At 38.4% G+C, this 26299-nt stretch overlaps 1 protein-coding gene across 2 annotated transcripts in view; it reads left to right on the top strand.

Annotated features, from left to right (window-relative positions):
* Positions 1-26299, top strand: part of LOC136864273 (RING1 and YY1-binding protein) — a 189734-nt gene that overhangs the window by 146037 nt on the left and 17398 nt on the right. For both annotated transcript variants that reach the window (XM_067141045.2, XM_067141046.2), the window contains exon 3: positions 13932-14123. In XM_067141045.2, coding sequence (XP_066997146.1) covers positions 13932-14123 — 192 coding nt within the window. The remainder of the gene's footprint in view (positions 1-13931; positions 14124-26299) is intronic.

Below are 26299 nucleotides of genomic sequence, written 5' to 3'. Positions count from 1 at the left end.
CAAACCAGCCCTCTTGGCTGACAAAAATACACCAGCTTTCTCTTCTAGCATGCAGAGAAGCAAATACACAATGGGCCTTCCTCGCAATTTATCTCACTTGCAGCATAATTAGGCCATCTCAGGCTCCCCTATTTCACTTATAAAAAGGTTAGCTCTTCGTAGCTGACGCAAACATTCATCAGCACTATAGGCTTCTCATCTTACAATACGCAGGTTCATAACTCGGGCTTACAATCAGCCTCTCAAATGGTTGTCTTGCAACTCGAACAATATCTCCACCTGCGGCGGTACTAAAGACTTCAGGCGCATCTCGGCCTCATTAAAACATGTCCCCAATATTCTCCTCTTACCCTCGGCTATTACTCTTAAAGAATTCGGCTCATTACAATGGTGGTAAAGTAAATGACTTGCTGGCCTGGGTCCAAACTGCAAATCATGCAGCATGTTTCCCTAGCCTTAACTACACAGTAATCTAGCCAATATCCCCGCACAACATATGAGGTTGTGTTACCTCTTGTTATGTAAATGATCATGACATCGGTAAGCTTGCACCATAGAAAAAGGTGTCACCGAAATACACTAAAACAACACATAACTATTAAACTACTTTTCCCTCAAACCATTCTGATCAAAGTTATTAAATGAACTCTCGAATTGTCAGCCCCAAGTGAAATGAATTTAACTTTAACATAATATGCATAAGGCATATAAATTACTTAAAGAAAAATGAATATCTACAATCTTAACATTTAATTTAAACAGGGCACAATTCGAGCTTAAATTATGTATCATTCTTAGAAGGTGTAGATTTACTCATCTGATTTCCACCATCATCGCTTCACGGCCACCTGCCGGGACTCGTGGTTGGCTTAGCCCCTCATGACGCTGTGGACGTCAAGACTGGAACACTGGGCTTTGATCCTCGGGACTGGCTGCTGCGTGGTCATCGTCTTCGTTCTTGAGCTAGTCTTGTTCTGGAACTGGCGTCTGTAAACACGAACACTCTTTGTTATATTTGCCTTGTGCGAATATCGCATGATGCTATGACCTGGGCGAGATTGATTTGCTAAATCTCCTACTTCCGAATTTGTCCGTCAAAAGTAGTGCCCACATGGATTAAAGATAATTGGTCACAGACAAGTTTATTAAGACCGTACAATGAGCACTCAAATTTCCACGAACTCTTATGTTTTCCATACAGCTCGAACTAGCAAACAGCTCGGATGAGCTATCAACTTTTTATATTAGTTTATATTTCACAGTCAATACTCGTGTTACAAGTTACATTCTCGGAGTTTACGTTCAAATACTCATTTCTATTTGATGCACAAAGTACACGCAGTTTCAAAGTTTAGCGTCGGTACGCATGGCACACTGAAAATAACACACTGTCCCAGTATTTGCCTGGTGTATAAATGGGGGAAGTACAGAAAACAATCTTCAGGGCTGCAAATGGTGCATTTTGCATCTATGGTGTCCAGAATGCAAGCTACATCTATATGGCCCATACAACTCACTCGGTTACACAGTACTATAGTTTTATCTTCACTTCGCCGAAGCTATTTAGAATACACTCACCGTGACAACACTGTAATCAAAGGTACACTTCCTTGTACGGAGGTGTCTTGGTAATATTATGAAAATTAATTTTCACCGAAAGCAATACTCTTATCTGTGGGCAAGTCCTACTCATGCTTAGCCATACTTTGTGTACGAAGACGATAGCTGATTAACGTTTGGTGCATGCGCCGACAAATTTCATTGGTTGCAACAAGCAAATAGTTGCATTTAGTCCCACTTGAATCTTTCACCACAGATATATCTCGAACAACAAGAGATATTGAAAAATGACTTTTACGGGCATGAAGGCAGGGAAGAGGCTAATTAAAATACTATGAGCCAGTCCAAAACGTAGGAAAATAGTATTTTCAAGATCAACTTACATAGTTTTAAATGGACACCCTGTATTATTTCATGCGCAGTCGTTAACATAAAAAATCACATAAGTAATGGCGTTTGTTTCATCGCAATAAGTCAATTAGATACCGAGATATTGTAACGTGAACTTGATGCTTGAGATAAAACGCGCAGCAGTTGCACATCCCGAGAGTCCAGCACGAACCTCGCAGTCCTCTTACTCGCAATATGATTGCTGTACTAGGATGCGACAGGCGCTGTACTTAATTTTATTTGCACTGTTATGAAGAGGCTTGAAACAATACCTATTTCCAGTCACACACAATGGAATTATAAAGAACGGAGTTGCTTGTTCATGTTCTATTGATCTCTACTACTGTACAGTACTGGAATGGACATAACGGTAACGAAACTGAATATGATCGGTCGGGGTATTGCAAAATCAATTGCTGACCGAGGATCTAGCGGAAGAGAAAAAATGCTGGTTTACTGTACGTAGTTGAACGTCAATTACATAATGTTACATGACAGGTACTGGACATGTTGCTTAACATTTTTAATTACTACATTACACGTGAAAATTTGCACATGGTGAAGTGATGACATAAATGTATGTTTGTATAGTAGTACGTACAAAATGAACACAATTCTCAGAAACACACGATAATGTACGCCGGTATGCAACCGGATTTCTCACAACCGAAACTCTACCCAGCATGGCAACACCGCAACACTGATCGACTCACTGCTGCCAGTGTTTCTGGTGTTATTGCAGCACATGCAGTGGTAATACGGTCTTTTTTTCTTTGCTAGTTGCTTTACGTCGCACCGACACAGGTCTTATGGCGACGATGGGACAGGAAAGGGCTAGGAGTGGGAAGGAAGCGGCCGTGGCCTTAATTGGGGTACAGACCCAGCATTTGCCTGGTGTGAAAATGGGAAACCACGGAAAACCTTTTTCAGGGCTGCCGACAGTGGGGTTCGAACTATCTCCCGAATACTGGATACTGAATACGGTCTTTCATGTTGTCCCTTGTTGTTGGAACCTGCTGATTCACCACATTTTTCACATGTCCCGAAAGAAAAAAATCTAATGGGGTGAGGTCCGGCGATCGTGCTGGAAATCTCTGAACAGGACTGCCTCGTCCTATCCATCGATTTGGGAACTGTTGATTTAGTGCATTTCTTGCCACTATGGCGTTATGCGCAGGGCATCCATCATGCTGATACCATGAAGCCAATCTGGGTTTTCCGTTGCCCAGTAATGCATATTGTGTAAGTTCCCATGGTTTGTAAACGTGCCTTCATCGGTAAATAGTACCCTACGCATAACGTCATGGACTTGCTGCAGAACCCACCGACAGTATTCCACACAAATTTAAACATCATTGTCGTGAAGCTCTTGATGTAGTGACAAGTGGTATTTGTGCCTGTGAAGAATGCGTAGCACGCTTGTTCGAGGGATTCCAATCTGTCTTTCTGTTTCACGAGAATTGGCATGAGGATTTATTGCAACGGTTGCCAGAACAGCGACTTCTGCTGCTTCATGTGTTACTCTCTTGTTTCGGACCCGAGGTCGTGGAGACAAGCTTCCTGTCGCGCAAAGTCTTCTAACAATATTAGTGAAGGTGGGACGGGTTGGATAATGTCTATTCGGGTAACGCTGTGCGTACAGTTGTGCTGCTCGTGTGCCATTTTGACGACATTCTCCGTAAAGTAATAACACATCAACCATTTCTTCCTTAGTGAAATCCATGTCAAACTCCTAGAAAGGATGGACAGTTATATTAATCCCAGGTTTAAAACAGATACCAATTACTGTGTACAGTACACCCCTGTCATTTATCCGAATGTACCTCCAACAAGTCAACCTTCTTCGTAGAGAACCTTTCGCACACTACACAGCGGTGATGTCATATCGTTCCGTTCCAGTACAGACCTTCAAAGGCGAGGGGTGTATTGGGTAGTGTGATGGGTCGGCTTACACTGACCGGTGACATTAAATTTCGTTACTGTAACTTTGCTGTACGAATTATGTACTTTCTGAAGTAGTACAATACAGAGTACTGGACTGTACTGTGTAGGTAAATAAAATACGCAAGAGAGAAACCGTTATTTACATATCCTTTTGCTGTGGCAGGAAACCCTTCTCTTATTTTCATTCCTCTTGATAACAGTGCAAATAGCATTAAGTACAGTGCTTGTCGCATCGCAGTACGTTAATCACATCGTGATTAGAGGACCGTGAGGTTCGCGCTTGAGTCCTGGGATGTGTAATTGCTGCGCGTTTTGTTTATCTCAAGCGTCAACTTAATTTTGCAATATCTTGGGATGTAATTGACCTGTTGCGATGAAACAAACTCTGTTACTTATGTGATTTTCCATGTTAATGATTGCGCAAGGAATAATACAGGGTGTTCGTTTAAAAAAACATAAGTTGATGTTGAAAATACTATTTTCCTAAGTTTTGGATTGGCTCATAGTATTTACTTTAATTAGCCCCTTCCCTGCTTTTATGCTCGTGAAAGTCATTTTTCAGTATTTCTTGTTGTTCCAGATATATCTGCGGCGAAAGATTTAAGTGGGCCATCCTGTATTTGAACTGTAAATGATGCTTAGGTAGACCTTGTCTAAGGCTTAAAACTAGTCATCTTTTCCACAATTGGCCCACTGTGTCTTGATTGGTCTTAGCCAAGTGTTTGGTGTGTAACAGGTGAGCTCTAGAGGGTCCATCATTATTAAGCTTTCTGCAATTAAGTCAGCAATGTTATGCCCAAAACTCTGTTAGTTTGTCAACAAATCCACAAATATGCATCTTCAAGATCTTTTATCCTGAAAACAGCATCTTCATACACAACTTGTAGTGAACTTTTTCTTAATGTTTACTTAGAAGGGATTATCTGGTGGCAGTACTTTTCTAAGTGATTTCCAAATTGAACATTTTGCACTGCTTTGAATGGGATGTTTGCTGCTATAATAGTGTGACACAAATCGCTATTGAATTCATTTTTCTTTGAAGAAGTCTCCGACGTCTGCATCAACAGCATGTGCTTTACTTTAGTTTTTCTTTCCATGTTGACTTGATGCAAAGCACCTTGTGCGTGTTGGCATTTTTTCTCACTGGACAGCTGAAAAAAATTTGTTAAATTTTATTACAATTTACTCCCTTTTTTATAGTATTTTCTTTCAGAACATTTTAAAACTCGTTTAAATATGCAGGCCTACTCATGTGGAATTCAGCAGTCATTTTAAATTTTAAAATTATAAATGTCACTATAATAGAAAGCATTCATTACTTTCTTTATTAAAATAACAACAACATCAACAACGAGAATGATGTTACCGTGATGAATAGAATACCTAGTTTGATCACTCTGCTCTCATAACATTGTCGTTGGTGGCCCCGCTGGAGTGTGCCGCTGTGAGTGTGCCTATCTAGGGGATTTGTTTTGATGTTTTCTGAAAGTCTATTAATATGGAGGTCGGGTCATAAGTCATGGCAACTATTTTTTTTCTCGCGAATGGGAACAACATGGAAAATCTAAGATATGCATTTGGAAATGTACGGTATATACTTGCGTATGATGCCACTAGGTGGTGTATGTAAACAACAGTGTGGGTCTAAGCATGCCCTCAAGTTCAATGTGTGAGTGAGAGCATCACAAAATGGAAATCAACAAGCAGGAGCAATGATCATATATTAAAATAGCAGTTCTCTGTGGCAGAAATGCACGCCAATGCCATGCAGAGCTGCAGGAAGCATTACGTGTGTGACTATAATCTAATCCCCAAAGTCAAGAAGCCATTACGTGGACAACGGTTTGCTAACAAAGAGGACATCGTAACAGCATTTCGGAGAGAGGTGTCACACGTTAGCGATACACATGCAGCGAACGGTATTCAGTGCCTGCCCCACCGCTGGCAACACACAGTGGAAACCTTGGGTGATTATTTCGAAGGCCTGTAACCAGTGGAGACCTGTCCTTTGTACGTAGTCTTGTTTATTTGCTGTCTACACCATAATAAAACAATGTTTACCATTGACCTGTGTTCTGTCTTTTTCCTACGAGAATCTCCTGAAGTCAGAACTTGTCTTCAGGCACTGTGCATAAGTACATGCCCTATATTTCCAAATGCATATCTTAGATTTTCCGTGTTGTCTCCTGTTCGCAAGAAAAAAAAAAAAATAGTTGCCATGACTTATGACTCAACCCTCGTATCTGTGTAGTGCTTTGTGTGTGCAATCAACTAGTTTTCTGTTATTTTGAGAAAAATGCCTGCAGTTTTGTTTCTGGTTGTAAATCGGGTTACGGAAGATGGTGGGCGATTTTTTTTTTTTTTTTTTTTTTTTTTCTATACCGCCAAGCGAAAATGATCTGCTTGCGAAGTGGATGAGAGTTATTTCTTAAAAAGATGATGATGATGCTTGTTGTTTTAAGGGGCCGAACATTGAAGGTCATTGGCCCCTCCTTGAAAAGATGAGCAATTGTCGGGCAATAGCAGAATATGTGTGACCTGCATGTTTCGGCAGATCTAATTAACTTATAAAGGTGGGCTGTTTCGTTGTGAATGGTAAAAACATTGAACTTCCTTGTCTGAGGTGGAAATTAAAACGAGGAGCGGTGCCTCCATATTTTTCCAAATTTACCAAAGTACGTTTCCACTGAGGTAAAATCGTGAAAGGCATCCAGTAGGAAAAGGAATGAAGACAGTATCAAGAGGATAAGGAACAAGAACCACGATGTGAGCAAAGCAGTGATGGCAACAGTGAGTGGTAAGCTTCAAGGTCAGCCTAGTTGTAGTCATATTCACTGCCAGTCTATTTCTTGGGGACTGAGATTATTTATAACTTTATGACAGTATTATTCTTAAGTCTAAACAATTGGGTGTTGTATTTGGTTATTTGTGTATCACTGTAACCTCCACTAAAATAGCTGACCGTGTAGCATTGATGATTGGCTCCACTAGCACCTCTCGGCGGGAGCACGCTTGAACGCTGTTAGTGATCTCACTAGGTATTCAATTAGTCATGATATTACTTTACTAACTTCTTTATTGCAGAAAATAATATTGCCATCCGATGTGTAATGTGGAAATTCTTGAAGCCACTGTTGAATTAAAGAAGTTTGGATGTCTTAATTTTTGGCATTTTCAATAGAGTTTTTCACAAGTGAGTACACTACAAGGTCTAGAGGAAAACTAAACTCAAGTAGGGGACTGAGAGTGGAATTCTGGTGAAAGCTTGAAATTTACAAGTTGGTGACGGAAGGGGGAATGCCGCTAACCATGGGGTGGGAGTGACTGGTTGTTAACCTTACTGGCTTAGCAGTACAGTTGGGAAAAGGCTTGCATTAAGTATATTTCAGGATGTGGGAAGTTGCTTGTAGGCCAAATGGAACAGAAGTGATTTTGTGCCAGAATGAAAGGGCACCAGACCAAAAAAGCAGGAGCTAATTGTGGACTGCACACATCGGATGTTGAGATGACATTGGTCACAAAACAAACTTCTGAAGTCAGGGAATACTTATTTAAATATTCTTCATACAGCATGCCCCAAAATATACAGTACTGGAAATTATGTTCGTCGTAGTGTCTTTACCTTACTTATCGAGATGATAGTGTAATTGTTCAAAATGTGCTCCATTGCGCTGTAGGCAGTGTTCATAACGATCACACAGATTTTCCAACATATTCTGGAACATAGGTTGCTGCAGAGTCCCAAAGAAGGAGACTATCTTCTGACATAATGCGGACACAGTTTTGGGTGGATCTGGACAATTAAAAATTTGCTCCTTTAACATTCTCCACACGTAAGCATCAGGTGGTGTGAGATGGGGAGAATGTGATGGGTAGGGGAACTCAGCCCTGCGGGAAATTACTCGTACTGGAAAGGTTTCTTGCAGCAAAGCCATAGTATGTTGAGCAGTGTGGCAGGTCGCCCCGTCTTGTTGGAACCACTATCTATTCATCTGCATGTTCCTGGCACGACAAGACCTTCTTAGATCCGGAATAAATGGCCTGATCACCATGTTCCTATAGCATTCCTGGTTAACAGTAAGAGGTGCACCATCATCATTCTTTATGAAATACGAACCTAGCACATCGTTTCCTGACACTGCACACCGAATCGTCACACGCACACTATGTAGCGGTTTCTGGACTGTAATGTCTGGCCTCTCGAAACCAAGAAAGGGAGTTGTTTGGCGATTGATAAAACCGTCCAAGTGAATGTTACTTCTGTCGGAGAACCACACGTTAAACAAGAAATCTGGATCCTCGTACACCATGGCCAAAAATTGTGCACAATATTCCACCCTGACATGCCTATTGTGCTCCGTCATTCGTTGCCCAACCTGTATTCGGTACGGAAATCCATGTATGTCTTTAAACAATCATCGAAGTGACGTAGGGCTGATGTTTAATTTCAGGGCTGTTCGCCAAAGACTTCACTTAGGAGACTGCAACACCTGATTGAGGACACGTCCATAATTTTCATTTGTGGACACAGTTACTGCCCTGCCAGACTGTCCCTTGCGTTGACACAATACACTACCCGTACGACGAAATTTTTTAACAATAGATAGCATAACTGTGTTGCTAGGTGCTGGCTTATTGAAGTGTTTACGATATTGTTCCGCCACTAACTTTAAACTCGGCCCACCTTGATAACCGTTTCCATACAAGCAAAAATATTACTCCACTATAAACACTTTTTCCTCCTTTACAAAAGAAAATATTTATAAAATCCTCCTATCAATACAAGTCAAGTCATCTGTTAGATGAAGCAAAGTCTATACATGTTTCAGCCTAATCTCAAGGCCATTTTCAGTAGTTTAATGATTACATAATATACAAACAAATTAAAAATCGTAATGATGTGAAGTGACAGTGATCATGATTGGTGAGTTAAAAACATGTTGAGGTACAAAGTCCTCTTGTTTAATAGATCTTGCTGACTGTTAAATAAAAACACTATGCTGAGGAGTGTAGTGAGACCGTCAATACTGCGAATAAAACGTGTATAACATCTGTAATGAGAAAAAAAAAAGGAGTATATGAGTGGATGAAGAAACAAGTTAAAATGATGTACGAAAAGAAAACTCATATGACTTACTTGTAACTAAAACTTGTCGTCTCGAATGGAGATGACCTTGTCGGTCTCAAGTCACATTGACAACTAAGCCTGTGTGTGGCTTACTGTGTATCTTTGTCGATGTGGTTGGGAGGGGTAATGGAGGGGGAGGGGCAGGGAGGGAGGGACGTTGTGATTCGCAGAAGGAGGGTTTTGATGGAAGGGCGGGTCTTGTTCTAGAATGTCGGTAGTGAAACTCTTTTTTATTAATGAACTGTTCGCAGATGAGTGGAACAAAGGTTTCCAATAAAATATTTTTCATTTCGTTGATTTCATTTAAGTTATAGACGGGATTGTTATATTGGTCGATATCTATATATATATTCTCTAGTATATTAAGTAAGGGACCTTTCTGTTCGTAATGCAGGATCTTTAAGTCTTGATCAATTGTTGTGTATTTTTGATTTTTCTCTCTACAATGTTCGCTCATGGCTGAGTAGCGATTATACTTTAGGGCATTAAGATGTTCAGAGTATCTTACATTGAAACTGCGGCCTGTTTGCCCAATATACGTTGAAAGACATGATTGGCATTTTAATTTGTATATTCCAGAGTTAGAAAATTTTTTGCTGTTGACAGTATGAGAATTAAAAAACATTTTTGTATTGGTGTGAACGGTCTTGAAAGCTACTTTTAACTTGTGCTTTTTAAAGATGTTTGAAATAGGATATATATTATTATTATTATTAAAGGTAAATGTGGTGAACTTCTCTTTATGGGAAGATCGTTTTTCTAAGGTGGTCTTGGGTTTATTTCTAAATTTATTGATAATTTTATTCACGAAAGCTTTACTGAAACCATTACCTTCGGCTATAGCATAAATGGTGTTGATTTCCTTTCTAAAATTCTTACGGGATAAAGGAACATTAAGAGCTCTGAAAATCATACTATTGTAAGCTGTCTTCTTCTGTGTCCCTGGGTGTAGAGAAGTTTGGTGGATTGTGTTTATTGTGTGAGTGGGCTTCCTGTAAATATTAAAAGAAATGGTTTTATTCTGATTGCGAGTAATAGTTAAATCGAAATAATTAAGGGAATTGTTGTTCTCGGATTCTATCGTAAACTTTATGTGTGGATCCAGGTTATTAAGTAATTCAAGAACGGTGCTGCTGTCAGTAATGTGAGAATCCAGGATAATAAAAGTATCATCCACATACCGAGTCCAGTGTTTGATCCCATTAATTTTACCTATAATGTGAGTGTATTCGAGGAAATCTACGTAAATATCAGCGAGGATTCCCGAGGCCGGTGACCCCATAGGAAGCCCTTTCTGTTGGTATATGATGTTATTAAAAGTAAAGAAGCCATTATTTAATGTAAACTTGAGAATCTGAATAAACTCTTCTATCTCCCCTATAGTCAATTTACTGAATTTGGAAAGATTGTTTTTTACTATTTCGATGGTTTTATTGACGGGTACATTCGCGTACATATTTACTATGTCAAAGGAGTGAAGGGTGTAATGTTTCGGTAACGTGAGATTTTTTATTCTATTGCAGAATTCCAGGGAATTTTTAACTGACGTGTTAGCTTGAAAGGAATAATGTGTTTTAAGAAAATTGTGAATAAATTGGGATATTTGGTACGTCGGACTACTTCTGAAGTTAATAACGGGCCTTATGGGGACATCCGCCTTGTGAATCTTCGGTTACGCTTTCGCCGTAGGTAACTTGGGATTCATGATGATCAGTTTTGATTTTTCTACGTCATTAAACAAAAATAAAAACTTCTTAATTAAAGCTTTCAGCTCTCTTTGTATTCTATTAGTAGGGATTTTTTTTTTTTACTGCGTTAAAGTTATTGTTAGTAAAGAAGAATTGTGCTTTATTTACGTAGTCACTTTTCTCCATAACTACAGTAGCATTACCTTTATCTGCTTTAGTTACTATTAAATCGTTATCTTTAATTTTCTTTTTGAGATTGCGTATGTTGGTGACTTGTTCTTTATTGGGTTTGCCAGAACCGGTATGTTTCTGATCGAAAGATGAAAGTAACTTTCGCTTAACTTCATATCTAACCTCATTTTGAACGTCTGTAGGTAACCTATTAACCGCTAATTCAGATTCAACCAACGTAATGATTAAATCGTCGTGGTTGAAGGACGTGTCCCAGTTGTGTTTTGGTCCCTTATTTAATATCTTGAGGTCCTTAGGATCAAGGTCAACTTGACTGAGTTTCACTACCGGCGGGTGAAAAACGTTCGATTCCGCGTGATTCTGCGTGTTTGGGGTATTGTGGGTAGCTTTTATTAAGTTATTCCACTTCTTGTCAAGAGTGCTTTGTTTTTTCGATAAAACCTTATCGAGTCAATTGGTGACGTGAGCCTGAAAAGAAGTCCATTCGAGAGGACATAATAAGGTCGAAAGTTCTAAATGAGTGTCGTAAAGATTATTGTTAAGAAGAGCTTTTTTTTCTTTTGAAGGAATTTAATTTCCTCTCTTATCCAAATTTTATCCGTTTTTCGTTGAGTCGCGCGGGTTTTAGCCGTGTCTCTATGATTTTTCTTAGCTAATTTTAAGAAATTAGGTGTGACGTCATTAGTTAAGCATTTTCTTAAAAAAAAAAAAAAAAGCTTTACCTAATTTGGCAACCTTTATCTTAAAATTACAATATAGGTTTGCTTTCTTACTAGCCTGGATGGCGTTACCATTGCAAGTTATGAATCTCATTCCATATTGACGGTTATCACTTTACAAAAGAAAATATTTATAAAATCCTCCTATCAATACAAGTCAAGTCATCTGTTAGATGAAGCAAAGTCTATACATGTTTCAGCCTAATCTCAAGGCAATCTTAAGTAGTAAAACAATGATTACATAATATACAAACAAATTTTTCTCATTACAGATGTTATACACGTTTTATTCGCAGTATTGACGGTCTCACTACACTCCTCAGCATAGTGTTTTTATTTAACAGTCAGCAAGATCTATTAGACGAGAGGACTTTGTACATCAACGTGTTTTTAACTCACCAATCATGATCACTGTCACTTCACATCATTACGATTTTTAATTTGTTTGTATATTATGTAATCATTGTTTTACTACTGAAGATGGCCTTGAGATTAGGCTGAAACATGTATAGACTTTGCTTCATCTAACAGATGACTTGACTTGTATTGATAGGAGGATTTTATAAATATTTTCTTTTGTAAAGTGATAACAGTCAATACGGAATGAGATTCATAACTTGCAACGACTTTTTCCTCCGTCGCGAGACCCATTGTCACTTCCAATCACAGAGCACAACGTTCTTTACACAACTAACAATTCATCATGGCGATGTAACAACATGCAGACGCTCAGGTGTGCGCATGCGCGAAAATGAGTACTGTATATTTTGGTGCATACCGTATTTGTAATCACCAAAGTCATACAGTCCATTCCTTTATTTTATAAACAGCAAGCTGACTACCAATACTTTTATCCTGTGAAAAAGAAACCAAGTAAACTCTTGTGGAAAATGTTTAAAAAGCCATTTAAGGCCAAAAGCACACATTATAGGCACTAAAGGCAAGTAGGCATTAGCCCTTAATTTTGGTCTAAATGTGTACAAAAGATGCAAATATAAAAGCCTAACCTAATATATACTGAGGGAGGGGGGAATAGGCTTTTCGCCTAAAATCTGCTGTCTACTTATCACTCTGTATTTGGTACTTACGAGGGGACCCACCAAGTGTAACAACCTGATTTCCCAGAAATGGCAGAGGGGTCGAAATAAGCGAACATGTTTCGACTTATCCGTAGGCACTCGACTGTTTCCATGAAAATGGCGGTTGAAGTTTCTGACGTGCTTTATGTGCCTTTTAGTGCGTAACTTTTGCGGACCATGTTCAAATCTCAATTAATAGTTTTTTCTTCATTTCATTTATCTGCTTATGTCCATTGACAATTACTACACAAATGTTTCTAATCAAGTTAGTGGATACAAGGGCGTTATGTTGATAGTAAAATTATGACTGGGTTTCACAAAAAGTTTTATACATTTATTATGTATAGCCTATATATCTTTCAGGGATTACAATGTTTGTATGTTCATTCTTATAGTAACACTTCATGGAGTTACAGTGCATTTCCTTGAATGATACCAGTCATAGAAACATAGAAATTTTGCACACCACGAGCATTGCGCAGAGGCTATTTTGCCACAGTTATATTTCTGGGTAGGAATATCACTCAGGATAGGAACGTTGTTAATATTATTGAAGATTTCACATGTTGGCAATAAGTTTGTGACAAACCACGCATAACAGATAATTTTTTCTAAAACATTTTCGAGTAAGTGGTTTAATTCATTTGTTGATGTTTTAAAATTCATCTACCAAACAGAACGTAGACAAATAAGGTAGTGTAGTAGTCGTGCATGGACAAAAGTAAATAAAGGAAACAAAAAAAGAAATCAGTATTTGAACACACGGCGTAGAGGTGTGAAGCTGTGGCGAAAACCACTGAGCCACTACATCGGTTGAACTTGCTGCCCAGGAATAGGCACGTAAAGCAAATTGGAGACTTTGACAGTAATTTTTTCGAGAACGGTTGAATATCTACGGATAAGCCGAAACACCTATTTGCTTATTTCGACCCCTCTTTCACTGAATAGAGTTCCTGGGAAATCGGGTAATTACACTTGGCGGGTTCCCATCGTTAGCTGAAGTTTATGGTTTATTCTAAATGTTATTTTAAAAAAGGTGTGATTTCTTGATCATCCTGATAATTTTTTCCTGCATCTAATTTTGTCCTTATCAGGCATTTAAAAAATAATTGTATCATATACTGTACTTGCTATTGATCTATTTTTGTCATTTCTATACCATATTGTAAACATTCTTGGATGATATAACAGATAGTGTTGAGATAAATGCCATATATTGATCATATTTCAGGAAACCCAGGATCAACCCTCAACTGGTGGCCCAGCAAGTGGCCCAGCAGTATAGCCCCACGCCTCCGAAGACAAATAAAAAGGAAGGAGTATTTAAGGAAGGTAGTGGTGGCAAAGAATCTGCAGCCAAAGAAAAACCTGAGAAAAAAAATTCTGGACCAGAAAATAAATCTGTTAAGAAGAGTTGGTACCCGTAAGTATCTTTCATATCCCTGTGTGACATTTCAACAAGCAACTTACTTAGGGTGAGTTTATTGAGCGATAATAATAATAATAATAATAATAATAATAATAATAATAATAATAATAATAATAATAATAATAATAATAATATAATGCAGGCGATGCGACCTGTCAAGTTGGGCTTATGTAATTGAAGCATATTGTTAGGCTAATATGAGAGTTTGAAATCATTAGATTTCTTCAGATTGTTCTTATAATTAAAAAATGGGGCTGAGATTTTTACACGAGGCTGAAAGGCAGCATAGTTGTACCAGCAGTTATGCTCACCTTTTGCAGAATTTCTTTACATTTACCATATTTACTTGCCTTTAACACATGAACACATACCCCCTCTACCTTAATTTTCAACTAGTTTTGGAGGAAAAAAATTGCAAAAAATATATTTATTTTTTCTATTTGCTTTACGTTGCACCGACACAGATAGGTCTTATGGCGACGATGGGACAGGAAAGGCCTAGGAATAAGAAGGAAGCAGCCGTGGCCTTAATTAAGGTACAGCCCCAGAATTTGCCTGGTGTGAAAATGGGAAACCACGGAAAACCATCTTCAGGGCTGCCGACAGTGCGGTTCGAACCCACTGTCTCCCAGATGCGAAAAAATATTTTTCAAGTGACTAGGCAGCAAGTCCAGCATTTCAGTTAATGGTAAAACCCACGCTTCTGTACCACCTGTGCTTTGGCCTTAGCCACTTGTTCCCCCTACTATAGACTTCTCAATGCCCTTCCAGCTTCTCGGCCCACGTCGTGCACGGCTGCGTTTAGTGTGTGATTTTTTTGCTAGGGGCTTTACGTCGCACCGACACAGATAGGTCTTATGGCGTAGTGTGTGATTAGGAAGTGTTCACTACACAGGCAGGAGTGAAAACGATCAAGAGAACAAGTTATAGGGCATCCTTCCAAGTCAAATTTGTTAGAATATGCTGCAGAAAATGGAGTGAAAGTGGCAAGTCGTAAATACGCTATTTGAAATACAACTTTTTAATATCCTGTCTTTGTAAGCATTCTTTCAACAAACCTACTGATACTTAAATGATAATATTTTAAAAAAAGATATTTTTCTTTTTTCACACAATTCTAACCTACAACTTGTAATGTAGCGAATGTCTACGGGGCATTGGGTTGGTGTCTGTGTTGACAACAATAATCCTTTCACTATGCTGGTCTTAGTAGTTTACCCGCTGCCCTATTTTCCTATTCATTATTAAACCAACTCCTGCATTTCCCAGTTTGATTTTGTGTTGGTAATTTTGTAGTCACCTGACCAAAATCCTGCTCTTCCTGCCAACATACTTCACTTATACCAACTACACCTAACTTTAGTCTACCCATTTCCCCTTTGAGATTCTCTAACCTACCACAATGATTCAGAGTTCTAATATTTCACGTTCCGACTCGCAGAATGTGAGTATCCATCTTACTGATGATTGCCCCCTCTCGTGTAGTCCCCACCTGGAGATCCGAATGGTGGGGGGACTGTTTTACCTCTGGAATATTTCACCTGGGAAGAAGACATCATCAGTAGATCATTCATACAGAGAGAGAGCTACATGTCCTTGGGAGTTAGTTACGGCAGTAGTTTTCCGTTTCTTTCAGTTGTGTAGCAGTATCAACACAGCTAAGCCATGCATTATTACAAGACCATATCAGTCAGTCATCTAGACTGCCGCCCTTGCAACTTCCTGAAGGCTGCTTCCCCTCCCCCCCCCCCTTTCGACGAACCATTCTTTAATCTGGTCTCTCGACAGATTCCCATCCGATATGGTTCCACCAACGGCTCGGCTACCTGCTTCATTGGGACACGCAAGCCTCCCCACTGCGGTAAGGTCACATGGTTCACAAGGGAGGATACGGTACATATACTTGGTAATGTTCAACAAATAAACTATTTTAATAACTATTTTACCGAGCTCGATAGCTGCAGTCGCTTAAGTGCGGCCAGTATCCAGTAATCGGGAGATAGTGGGTTCGAACCCCACTGTCGGCAGCCCTGAAAATGATTTTCCATGGTTTCCCATTTTTACACCAGGCAAACGCTGGGGCTGTACCTTAATTAAGGCCACGGCCGCTTCCTTCCTTCCTTCCCATCGTCGCCATAAGATCTATCTGTGTCGGCGCGACGTAAAGCAACTTGCAAAAAAAAAAAAAAAAAAAAAAAAAAGAAAAAAAAAAACAATCATTGTCATCACATTTAAGTTGTTGGGCTGTTAATCGGCACGAAAGGAACAATGCCTAAATATTTTGTGAATCATCTGCAAAATCTGGGGTTTCTTAATAACGTCCTCCTAAATATCGATATTAGCGATCAAGGGGGTCGCTTCAAATTATTCGCAATCATATTTACAACCCATTTTGACAACCACTGTTTATTATGATTTTCAACACTATTGGTATGGTATACATTGTCATGTTCGGCAACCAGTAAATTGGGAAGAAATAATTAAATAAGGAGGACAAGAAGATATGTTATAATTATTGAAGAATCACACTCATATCTCAGGTAGCAAAGGTATTTAAAAGGGTACTGAAAAGAGAATGAGAAGAAAGGTGGAAGGACTTTTACAAGAAGAGCAGTATGGCTTTCGGAATGGAAAATCAAGGCTAGAGCCCATCATCAGTATGGGGCAGTTAATGAAAAAACATCGGGAATATGAAAGAGATATGGTGATGACTAGGGCTCGAAAGTTGAAGACCTATATATTGCCTAAACAAGACCTGTAAAAAAGACCTAAAATATATATATTTTTTTAAAAGGACCTAAAAACTGGAAAAAAAAGGGCGTAAAAATGCGATCCAAATGCATTCATAATTTTAGTTTTTAATGCATATTTACTGAATATAATGTTTTAAATAACAACCACAGAATTCCTTCTTCAAAATTAGGTTAATCCAAAAATATATAATGTCTGAAAGAAGTATTTCACTCACAAATTATTGCACCATACTGTATGCTGCGTATCACCAGAATTTTGGATTTTAAAATATTATATATTAAAACATATATTATATATTAAATACTTGCAGAATTTAGAATGATTTTTTTTTCCCACCTAGAATTAGACAAACTAGAGAAAGAAATTTAAATTGGTGTAACTGGAATTATATTTGTCTTAACCACACTAGGGTTAAAGAAATTGAAATTCGGAAACCATACCTCAGTTGGCTTTGCAGTATATCACAATAGTCATCTCCAGGTTCTTAGGTGTATAGGATCGTTGTGTTTTAGACAGCACATTGAAAGACATTTGGAAACTTCTCTCCACATCAACGGATGTTAAGGGTTCACACTTAAAGCAAGTGAGATCTTCCTCTTCAAACACACTCGCATAAAATTTTTTCTCCTTTTAATATTTCACTTATCTTGCACACAATTTGATTTTTTTCAAGTAATAGTTTAATTTTGTCATTGCATTTTCTGTCTTACTACAGAAAAGATCTTTAAGAGGTGATTGATGAACTAATGATGATTCGAATTAAGAATGGGCGGTACAAATGTAGTCGAAAGAAGGTGAAGATGCAAAAAAAAAAGCCATTAAGACTTTAAAAAGGCTAAAAAAAGACCTAAAAATGACCTATATGCCAAAAATCGTTGAAAAAGGCAAAAAAGGACGAATGCAATCCACCATTTTCTGGCCTACAGTGACCCGGAATGAACATATATTACTGTATTTACTTGTGTATTAGACCCCCCTTGGCTTTTCGAGACAAAGAAAATGGAAAAAGAATCTTGCATACAAGACCCCCCCCAACGTAACTTGTCAAAGAAGAACAACGATTCCGCTTTGAAGCAGGTACAAGCCTTACTGCAGCTCTGATGACATCACACAAAAATGTGAATAGTTTTGTCTGTACAACCCACGCAATGAAAACGCGTCGAAGTCATGCGTTACATCTGTGTTCCATAGTTAAGAAATGTCTGCCTCCGTAGCGTAGGCCTACTGCAGCTCTGATGATGTCGCACATATAGGTGAATACTTCCGTGTCTGACCCACGCATTGCAAGCACGCATCAGTCATATCTGTGTTTTGTAGTTAAGAATGTCCGCCAACGTAATGGTTAGCACAATTAGCTGTCATTCTCGGGAGCCTGAGTTCGATTCCCAGTACCGTACTGCCAGAGATGTACAAATGGCGGGAAGGTTGATATGCGGTAAAAATTGTACATGCAACTCCCTACCACTGGGGGCCTGTCTAAAAAGAGCTGCACGACCTTGGGATAAGGAAACGAGTTTACTTTAGTTAAGAAATATTCACGGTTGTTGCTATTAATTTAGCAGGCAAGATCACTAACAAAATGATCGTTTAATATCTCGTAACTTGGGCCAATATAGGTTTTTTGTTGTTGTTGTTGTTGTTGTTGTTGTTGTTGTTGTTGTTGTTGTTGAGAGAATTTGGTTTAAAATGTGATAAAAACAATTCAATCATAATGATTGTTTTACTAGCCAACATACATCACAAATAATAATAATGATGATGATATTATGATAACAAAATGCATTACCACTACACCTGTAGATATCCATAAATGCAGCAAACTTTCCTGTTATTTATTTTTAATCTTACCATCGTGGAACTTCTTGCACTATGCGACACTTGATATTATACCTAACTTAAACTCTCTTATCTCATTTATAGCTGTTTAGGTAAATCCTGATGTGATAAATGTGGAGAAAAAGCATGAAATATACTCAAAAATAAGGGTTTGGCTTTCAACAGCAGCAGTTATCCAAAGAATGCTTCCAGTCACTATGTGGTACATTTGGAAGTACAACTCGTAACATACGGTAGTTATCAGCTGGTTGTTTGGCACGCTTTCTATCAAAGCACAGCTTTATTCAGAAGGAGTGGCTTCTGCTACACATACACCAACTGCGAATATCGGAGACCATCTCCAGAAACCATTTGGGAATAGATTCTCACTGTTTGGGCTCTATAGTCGTGAACAAAACTATTTTTAAAAGTTTCAAAAATGACGGGACCTCGAATGCTCTTGACGCATGGCTGACGAGATGGCAGTGAAGATGAAGTCATTTGGAATGACGACATGCCGGTAGCAGGGAAGTTTGCGGCACAAGGCTATAATTCAAATGAAAGCAGTGATTAGGTTTACTCAGGCTTACTGTGTGGTAGGCCTAACTGACAGAGACAAATGACTGGCCATCAAGTTCTTTTGTATCAATATTGCATAATATGGTAATATGTAACTCTTATCCCTTTTCTCTACTGGGTCGAGTATGAAGTGAGATGAATCTTCGTAGCGAGCTTTTACGACCATGTGCCCTTCCTGACGTCAATCAAAGGAATTAATGAGATGAAACAAATGACGTGATGTGAGTAACTAAAACTGACTATATTTACATTATATGTAGGCCTAAAGTCGTGTTCACCATTTATTGTCTTTTTACATTTAGAAATACTCTCTTCTAACGAAAATAGCTAGTTCAACTCAAATATATTCATAAGTTTGTTAAAGAATAGTGTAGAATGTTTACGTGTATAATTTATAGCTCTTTATAGCCTAGAAGCCATGTGTTCACTGCATGAAATTTGAGGTTATCACATATTGGACCCCTTACGTTTTTGGGCTGTAAAAGTGAAAGAAAAAAAAGGGGGGGGGGTCTGAAGTTTAAGACTTTCAATGAAACTGCCACATGCAGCTGCAGAGAAAAAAAGTTAATTGTGTTTGCTTCATTTTGGTTGAATGTTTGTTAATATTCTCAATTTCTATTTGCAAAATTTGAGCATGATGATCTGATAATCCAAAATGTATATTGGACGGTTGCATTTTAGAACAATGAAAATTAATACAAATGTTGTCTATCGTTGTAGCTGAGGCGGCAGTTACCCGGGTGAGTGTAAAAATGAAGTGTTTTAGATTACAGCTTTGAAGAACATGCAGTAGTTGTGATGTTGACGGAAGGTTATCTTCAGCGAAATCTATATTAAAATCACCACAAAGTATTACTTCTGTGCTGCTATTCCTACCGAAAATGTTATGAAGGACTTGATCTAATTTTCCTAAGAAAATCTCCACATCAGCTTCTGGTGAACGGTACATGGTTAACAGAATTACCCTTTTACTAGATTTACTAGATTTATTATTTTTCTTTAGATCTACAGTAATAATACCCATTTGATCCGTTATAAAGAAAAATAACAATGTCCAGCCTAAGCCAAATTACATACTACTAACTTGGTGGACCCTACACAGGCGAATTACCCTTTTACCATTCTTTACATTCAATTCCTGACTTAGCAAAAATACAAACTCCCCCATGCTCTTTATTAACCCGACTGTAATTACTTGCCAGATAATAACCTTCAATATTAATGAGTTCACGTTCATAATTATTACACCAATGTTCATCCAAACAGATAAACATAACATCCTGTATTGAATTCAAAATTACTTGTAATTCTAAAATTTTATTTTTAAGACATTGAATGTTCTCATGAAATATTTTGAACTGCCTATTCCCATCCTCCAAGTCATTATTTAATTCTGGACCCACATTCTGGATTGAAATGTTATTGGGTCCATAATCTAACACGTTTCCCAGACTAGGTAGTTCTAGGACAGTCTTTTCCTGATCTTTACTTGTAATGATGTTACTTATTAACTTGCTTACATATTGCTACCCCAGTCTATTCAAGTGCATGCCATGTCTCGTATGAGAAGTTTGGTTTAATTTACTAATGTAAAATTTTTGAAATGACTACATATTTTGCCTGAATGTCTCATTTGTGTCCTTGAGAGCTTTATTCACAATTGACCCGTCACTTAAATCATATCTATGGGGCACGTTTGTCACTATCACATTTGTATGGGTGAGCTTACCTGGAGTCCTTTTAAGATTACTTGAAGCCTGATGGCCTTCATTTCTCGCTACATTGTTGGTTCCGCCGACAATAACTATGACGTCGTTTGATGAGAGTTGATCAGCATTCCTCGAGGGGTTTCACTACTTCTGAAAAGGGGGCACGTGGTTGAATAAAACCTGTCACTTGACTGTCGGCTCGCAATTTTACTAGATTTGCCGAAAGGCCTTGACCGTGACTATCGCCAAACAATTTCACTTTCTTCTCCTTCCGTACTTTCTTGACCACGTTATGGGCGTGAATTCAGTGTATTGGGAGAAATAAGTGCTTCCTTGCTCTTCCTGAACTTCGTGTAAAGCGCTGAATCTGTTCGTTATTGCAGAATGATTTCCAGATGAATTAGGCCTAGTTAGCGACACTTTCCTTTGCTGCAACGTAACCTCACTCCACAATGCGCCAACGCCAACACTGTCACAATTTTTTAGTTTTTCCACCTCTTCAATCAGATTTGCCTTTTCAGGCCATAATTTTTTAATTTCAAGGTTGCTTCTACCAAATCCTTATGTAGCACCTCTATTATTTTGTGTAGTGATTCAACAGTTTCATGGACAGATGGAGTCATTTTAGGTCTACACACACACACACACACACACACACACACACACACACACACACACGTTCATAGATATTACCAGTACAAATGTCTTCTTCTGGAGAGAAGGAGTGATTACTTTCACTACTGAGAATACCTTGACTGTTCTTCTCATCATCTGTAACATTTTCTGTACATCGTACAACATATTTCACTTTGTTTTTTAACAAAATCTGGGAGCACTCATTAGAAGCTCGCACTGCCGATGCCATCTTGAAAGGGGGGTGACAAGTGACTTGTACGAACATACATGGGCATTGTTCCCATTAGCGAATATGCAGTTTCTATGGTTGTAAGTTGTTGTTGTTGTTGTTACTTATGATTTATCCCAATTAAGTCATAAATGTGTGGGAAAATCAATATTTTAAAGCTTTTTTTCATGGGTTGGAAACTAATTTAATTTGCAGCTTCAGTGGAAATATATTTTTACTACTGTCTGATGGTAATAAATGTTTTAAGTTGAAACTAAATGGCATCGTGTATTGAAATTGAATGTACGTTGTGCATTTTCATTTATTTTCCTAGCATGGGAAATGGCTTTGCCCAAGTGGACTACCAATGTATATGCGGTAATCTCATTACTAAAATATGCCTACTAACCATTATTATTGCATCCTAAATACATATCTATAGGCAGAGACAAAAAGAAACCATGGAGTACTTTTGAACATTGCCTAACCTTCATGACACTGAATGAAAAGACTTAAAACAGTTTCCACACTTGCGTATGACAAACTAACTCATATATAAGATAAAACATCTCTATACACTGAAAACTCTCTCTCACTGTCAACGTTTGACACACAGATTCACAGTGAACGTAGACATTTAGAGGCAAAACTATTGCGGTCCTGGAACATGCCTGTTAAAATACTGTTTACCAAATCGCATTCACTCTTTCCTCCTGCAGATTCTTTTGCTAGGCTTTGTAGAACCTGGTAACCCCTTGAGAAATCTGATTTTGAGATACCATCTAGTGCAGCAATGTTTTTCACTTTATCTAGAAGGGTGCTGTGGACAGAGTTGCTGAGAAGATAAGGAAGATAAGAGTTCAGCAGTAGCTTTGAAAAATTTACCTGCAGGATGATTTTTCAGTTGTTCTTACACCTTGGCAACAGCTTTCTTTGCCACTTGCTCCATCCTACTGCTGACTGCTTCTTTCTTCTGTACCAAGCGAGTTGGCTGTGCAGTTAGGGGCGTGCAGCTGTGAGCTTGCATTCAGGAGATAGTAAGTTCAAATTCCACTGTCGGCAGCTCTGAAGATGATTTTCCGTGGTTTCACACCAGGCAAAAAGGCCACGGCCGTTTCCTTCCCACTCCTACCCCTTTCCTATTCCATCGTTGCTGTAATAATTATCTGTGTTGTTGCGACATAAATCAACTTGATATGGACTTTTTGATAAGTTGCCACTCACCTCTAATAGCTCATGAAGCATTGGATATAATTTTTGAGCTAATGGATAAGTTGCTCCCTCCAGAGTAATGATCAGCTTTATGACAAAACTGCAGTGTTCTCTTGCAAATGTAACTTCTTGCTTTATAGCCTTCATTTTTCCTGGAGTACAGCCGCTAAAATATGAAAGTGCAGCTGAAACTGATTTGCTGTTCAACTCTTTGAAATAGCTGGTAATATCTTCCAGATATTCTTCTGTATAGAGAAAAGACGTCGTTCGGGAACCCCAGGGAGTTACAACCGGGGAGGGAAACAACTTGGCTGATTTTTCAGCATCTGGAAACTTTCCCCTTAGGTATCTAACATAACTATCCTTATACTTTTGTGTGTTCAGGAAAGCATTTTTTGTTTCAATGACACATTCATTTATGTTTTTAAGTCTGCTGGCATGCATTTTTGCTAGTCCATGTAATTTATGTGGACAGGGATGAGAGTTTCTGATAGAAGATCCTTCAGTGTACATACACAATTGGTGATGCACATCGCTCCATCTGTTACTATCGCCATAATATTCTTGTAGTCTGCTGAGAATGTTGTGAAAACTTCCAATGCCTGACAGCATGAAAATACATTCACATTTTCAAGAATCTTGACTCCTGCAACAAGAAGTTAGAAACTCTGAAGAGGATAGTGAACATCGCCTTTCCCTTTCCATTCATTGTCTCGTCACAGTGCACAGTTATTTTCTTCATGTTTACTACTTCTCCTACACTATTTTCATAAATCATTCTTCTCTTTGAGAACTTAATTCTTGCGTAGTGGGTTTGAGAGTGGAAGATCTCCAGCTCTTAAAATTTAAACAATACAAATGATTATCAGGGTTGAAATTTGAGAGTGGATATAACCTATATGCCAAAAACAATATATTATTTCCTTATCCTCAGTATATGTGTGCACATCTAAGCTCACATTTATGACGGTTAAGCTTATTTGAGAGGAATATTTGCTCCGAGGAAGGCTGACACCATGTTATTGATGAATTCTTCTTTATCCATTTTAATCTTTTTTGGCATTTTCAAGACTTATCAGGAGAGGCATGATTTTTTCGCATTAATTTTTTAATGATTTCGCGAGAAGGATACTAATTTTTGTGTTATTTCGCAAAATAGATATTGCCGTATCGCTTTAATTTCACTTTAATGAAATTCTAAAATTAATCCTTAAAGGTTTCATTATTGTGGTTCTGAATTATTTATATGAATGGTAGATGTATAAATTACTATGTGTGCGCGTAGAGGCGCGTGGCTGTGAGCTTGCATCCGGGAGATAGTAGGTTCGAATCCCACTATCGGCAGCCCTGAAGATGGTTTTCCGTGGTTTCCCATTTTCACACCAGGCAAATGCTGGGGCTGTACCTTAATTAAGGTCACGGCCGCTTCCTTCCAACTCCTAGGCCTTTCCTATCCCATCGTCGCCATAAGACCTATCTGTGTCGGTGCGACATAAAGCCCCTAGCAAAAAAAAAAAAAAAATTACTAAGAGCCAAGTCCGTTTTCCCTTCCAAAGACTGTTTGCTGCTTGCTAGTACTTTGTTTTGAGCAACGGGGGGACGTATTGTTTCCTTAGTTGGTTGGCTGTGCAAAGGTCCCCAGATCCTAACCAATAGAAAAAAGAAAAATCTTTATCAGAAAGAGGTCTTAGAAAACCTAGTCACTGAACGTTGATTGTGGAGGTTTAATTGGTAGACTGTACATACCTGGTACATACTTTTGAAGCCATTTCCGGACTGCAGGGTCGTCTACCTTCTCCAGCGGGATGTTGGCTTTGAGTAGCATCGCTGTTGTTTCGTGACTAAATTCTATTTTTTCACTCTTAGTTTTCTTTTGCACATCTAATGAGGGTTCTATTGTTACTTGCCGTTTCACTGTTGAAGTGCTAAATTTACGTCCTGAATGTTCCTTATTTTTAAAACAATGTTTTGAGACAGTATCTTTTTTCTCCCACTCGATACAAACATTACAAAATTTACACATTAAAATATTGCTTTCCGAAATGTTATAAACCTTCACTCGCAAACTGTTTAGCTCTGCTGTGCACTGTAACACTTGCCGAGCGACCTTTCTTCGCTACTGTCTGTGATCACTTTCTTAATTTTACCTGACCACGAAGCCGAAATACATCAGTCAATTGTGCTGCTAGTAGATGTCATGCCGTGAGGAGACAGGCTGGGGTGGGATTACCAGCCACCACAAGAACAACATTACAAACATTTCGTTTGGCAAGAAGCCCTTTTCTTTGATGCCGTGTCTTATAGAGATTTTCCAGAACATTCATGATAACATATTTCTTCCCTATTGATGAATCTTTGTTTGCTCTTCCTTTTCTTTTCATACATAATCTTGGAACAAAATGTCAAGTCCGTTATTCACTACAGATTTCGCTGTAATATCGCGCTTATCGCAAAATAATTGAATTTCGCTTTAAAATCGCCTTATCGCTTTAATTCGCTTTAATTTGTGAACATAATATTCATATCTTCTTAACGATAAACATATGATTCATGAAGATATCGCAAAATTGCTTCAAAATATTTTTTGTCGCGTTTATCGTTAATGCGAATAATCATGCCTCTACTTCTCAGCGATCGACAACTGCACTATTCAGGTCTTTGTTGCACAAATCTTTCCTATGTTACTCACGTGTTACATAATTTGCACATCAACACTGTCATTTTGGAATCAAATTCTTTACATTCTAATACAAGAGAATGCTCCGTAACCATGGACGGCTTCCTCATGACTTGAAATGCGCCAGAAGATATGACAACTCAAGACAAACACAAGAACATGTGACCAGATAAACTGCAGATTGTAGACTTCAGACACGCAATACGCAATAATCAATACAAGATGTCCACAGGAAACCGGAATTCGATCTAAAACAAATGTCTAATATATATTGGTAAATGTGAAGAAATGACTAAATACGTTATAACGAGTACTGCAAAAAAATATTTTAAAGCATTTTACTCAACATTCAAAGATAGGCCTACAATAATCTTTTGCCAGCACTGCCGTATTCACATGCACAACTTGGAGCCTCGTCATCGGGTTCCAAACTGCATCATCTTCCGTCTTGTCCATTGCATTTGAAATGCTGCATTTCTCGAAGGATTTCATGGTTAGATCCTCAGGAATGCGATCCCAGGCAGCTTTAATCCATAAACATATGAATGCTAACTTTGGTCGGCTTATTTTGCCTGTAGGT

The sequence above is a fragment of the Anabrus simplex genome, chromosome 2 (genome assembly GCF_040414725.1).
Source record: "Anabrus simplex isolate iqAnaSimp1 chromosome 2, ASM4041472v1, whole genome shotgun sequence".
Classification (NCBI taxonomy): Eukaryota; Metazoa; Arthropoda; class Insecta; order Orthoptera; family Tettigoniidae; genus Anabrus; species Anabrus simplex.
The sequence above is the reverse complement of the archived record's forward strand: the minus strand, read 5'-3'. Positions and strand labels throughout refer to the sequence as shown.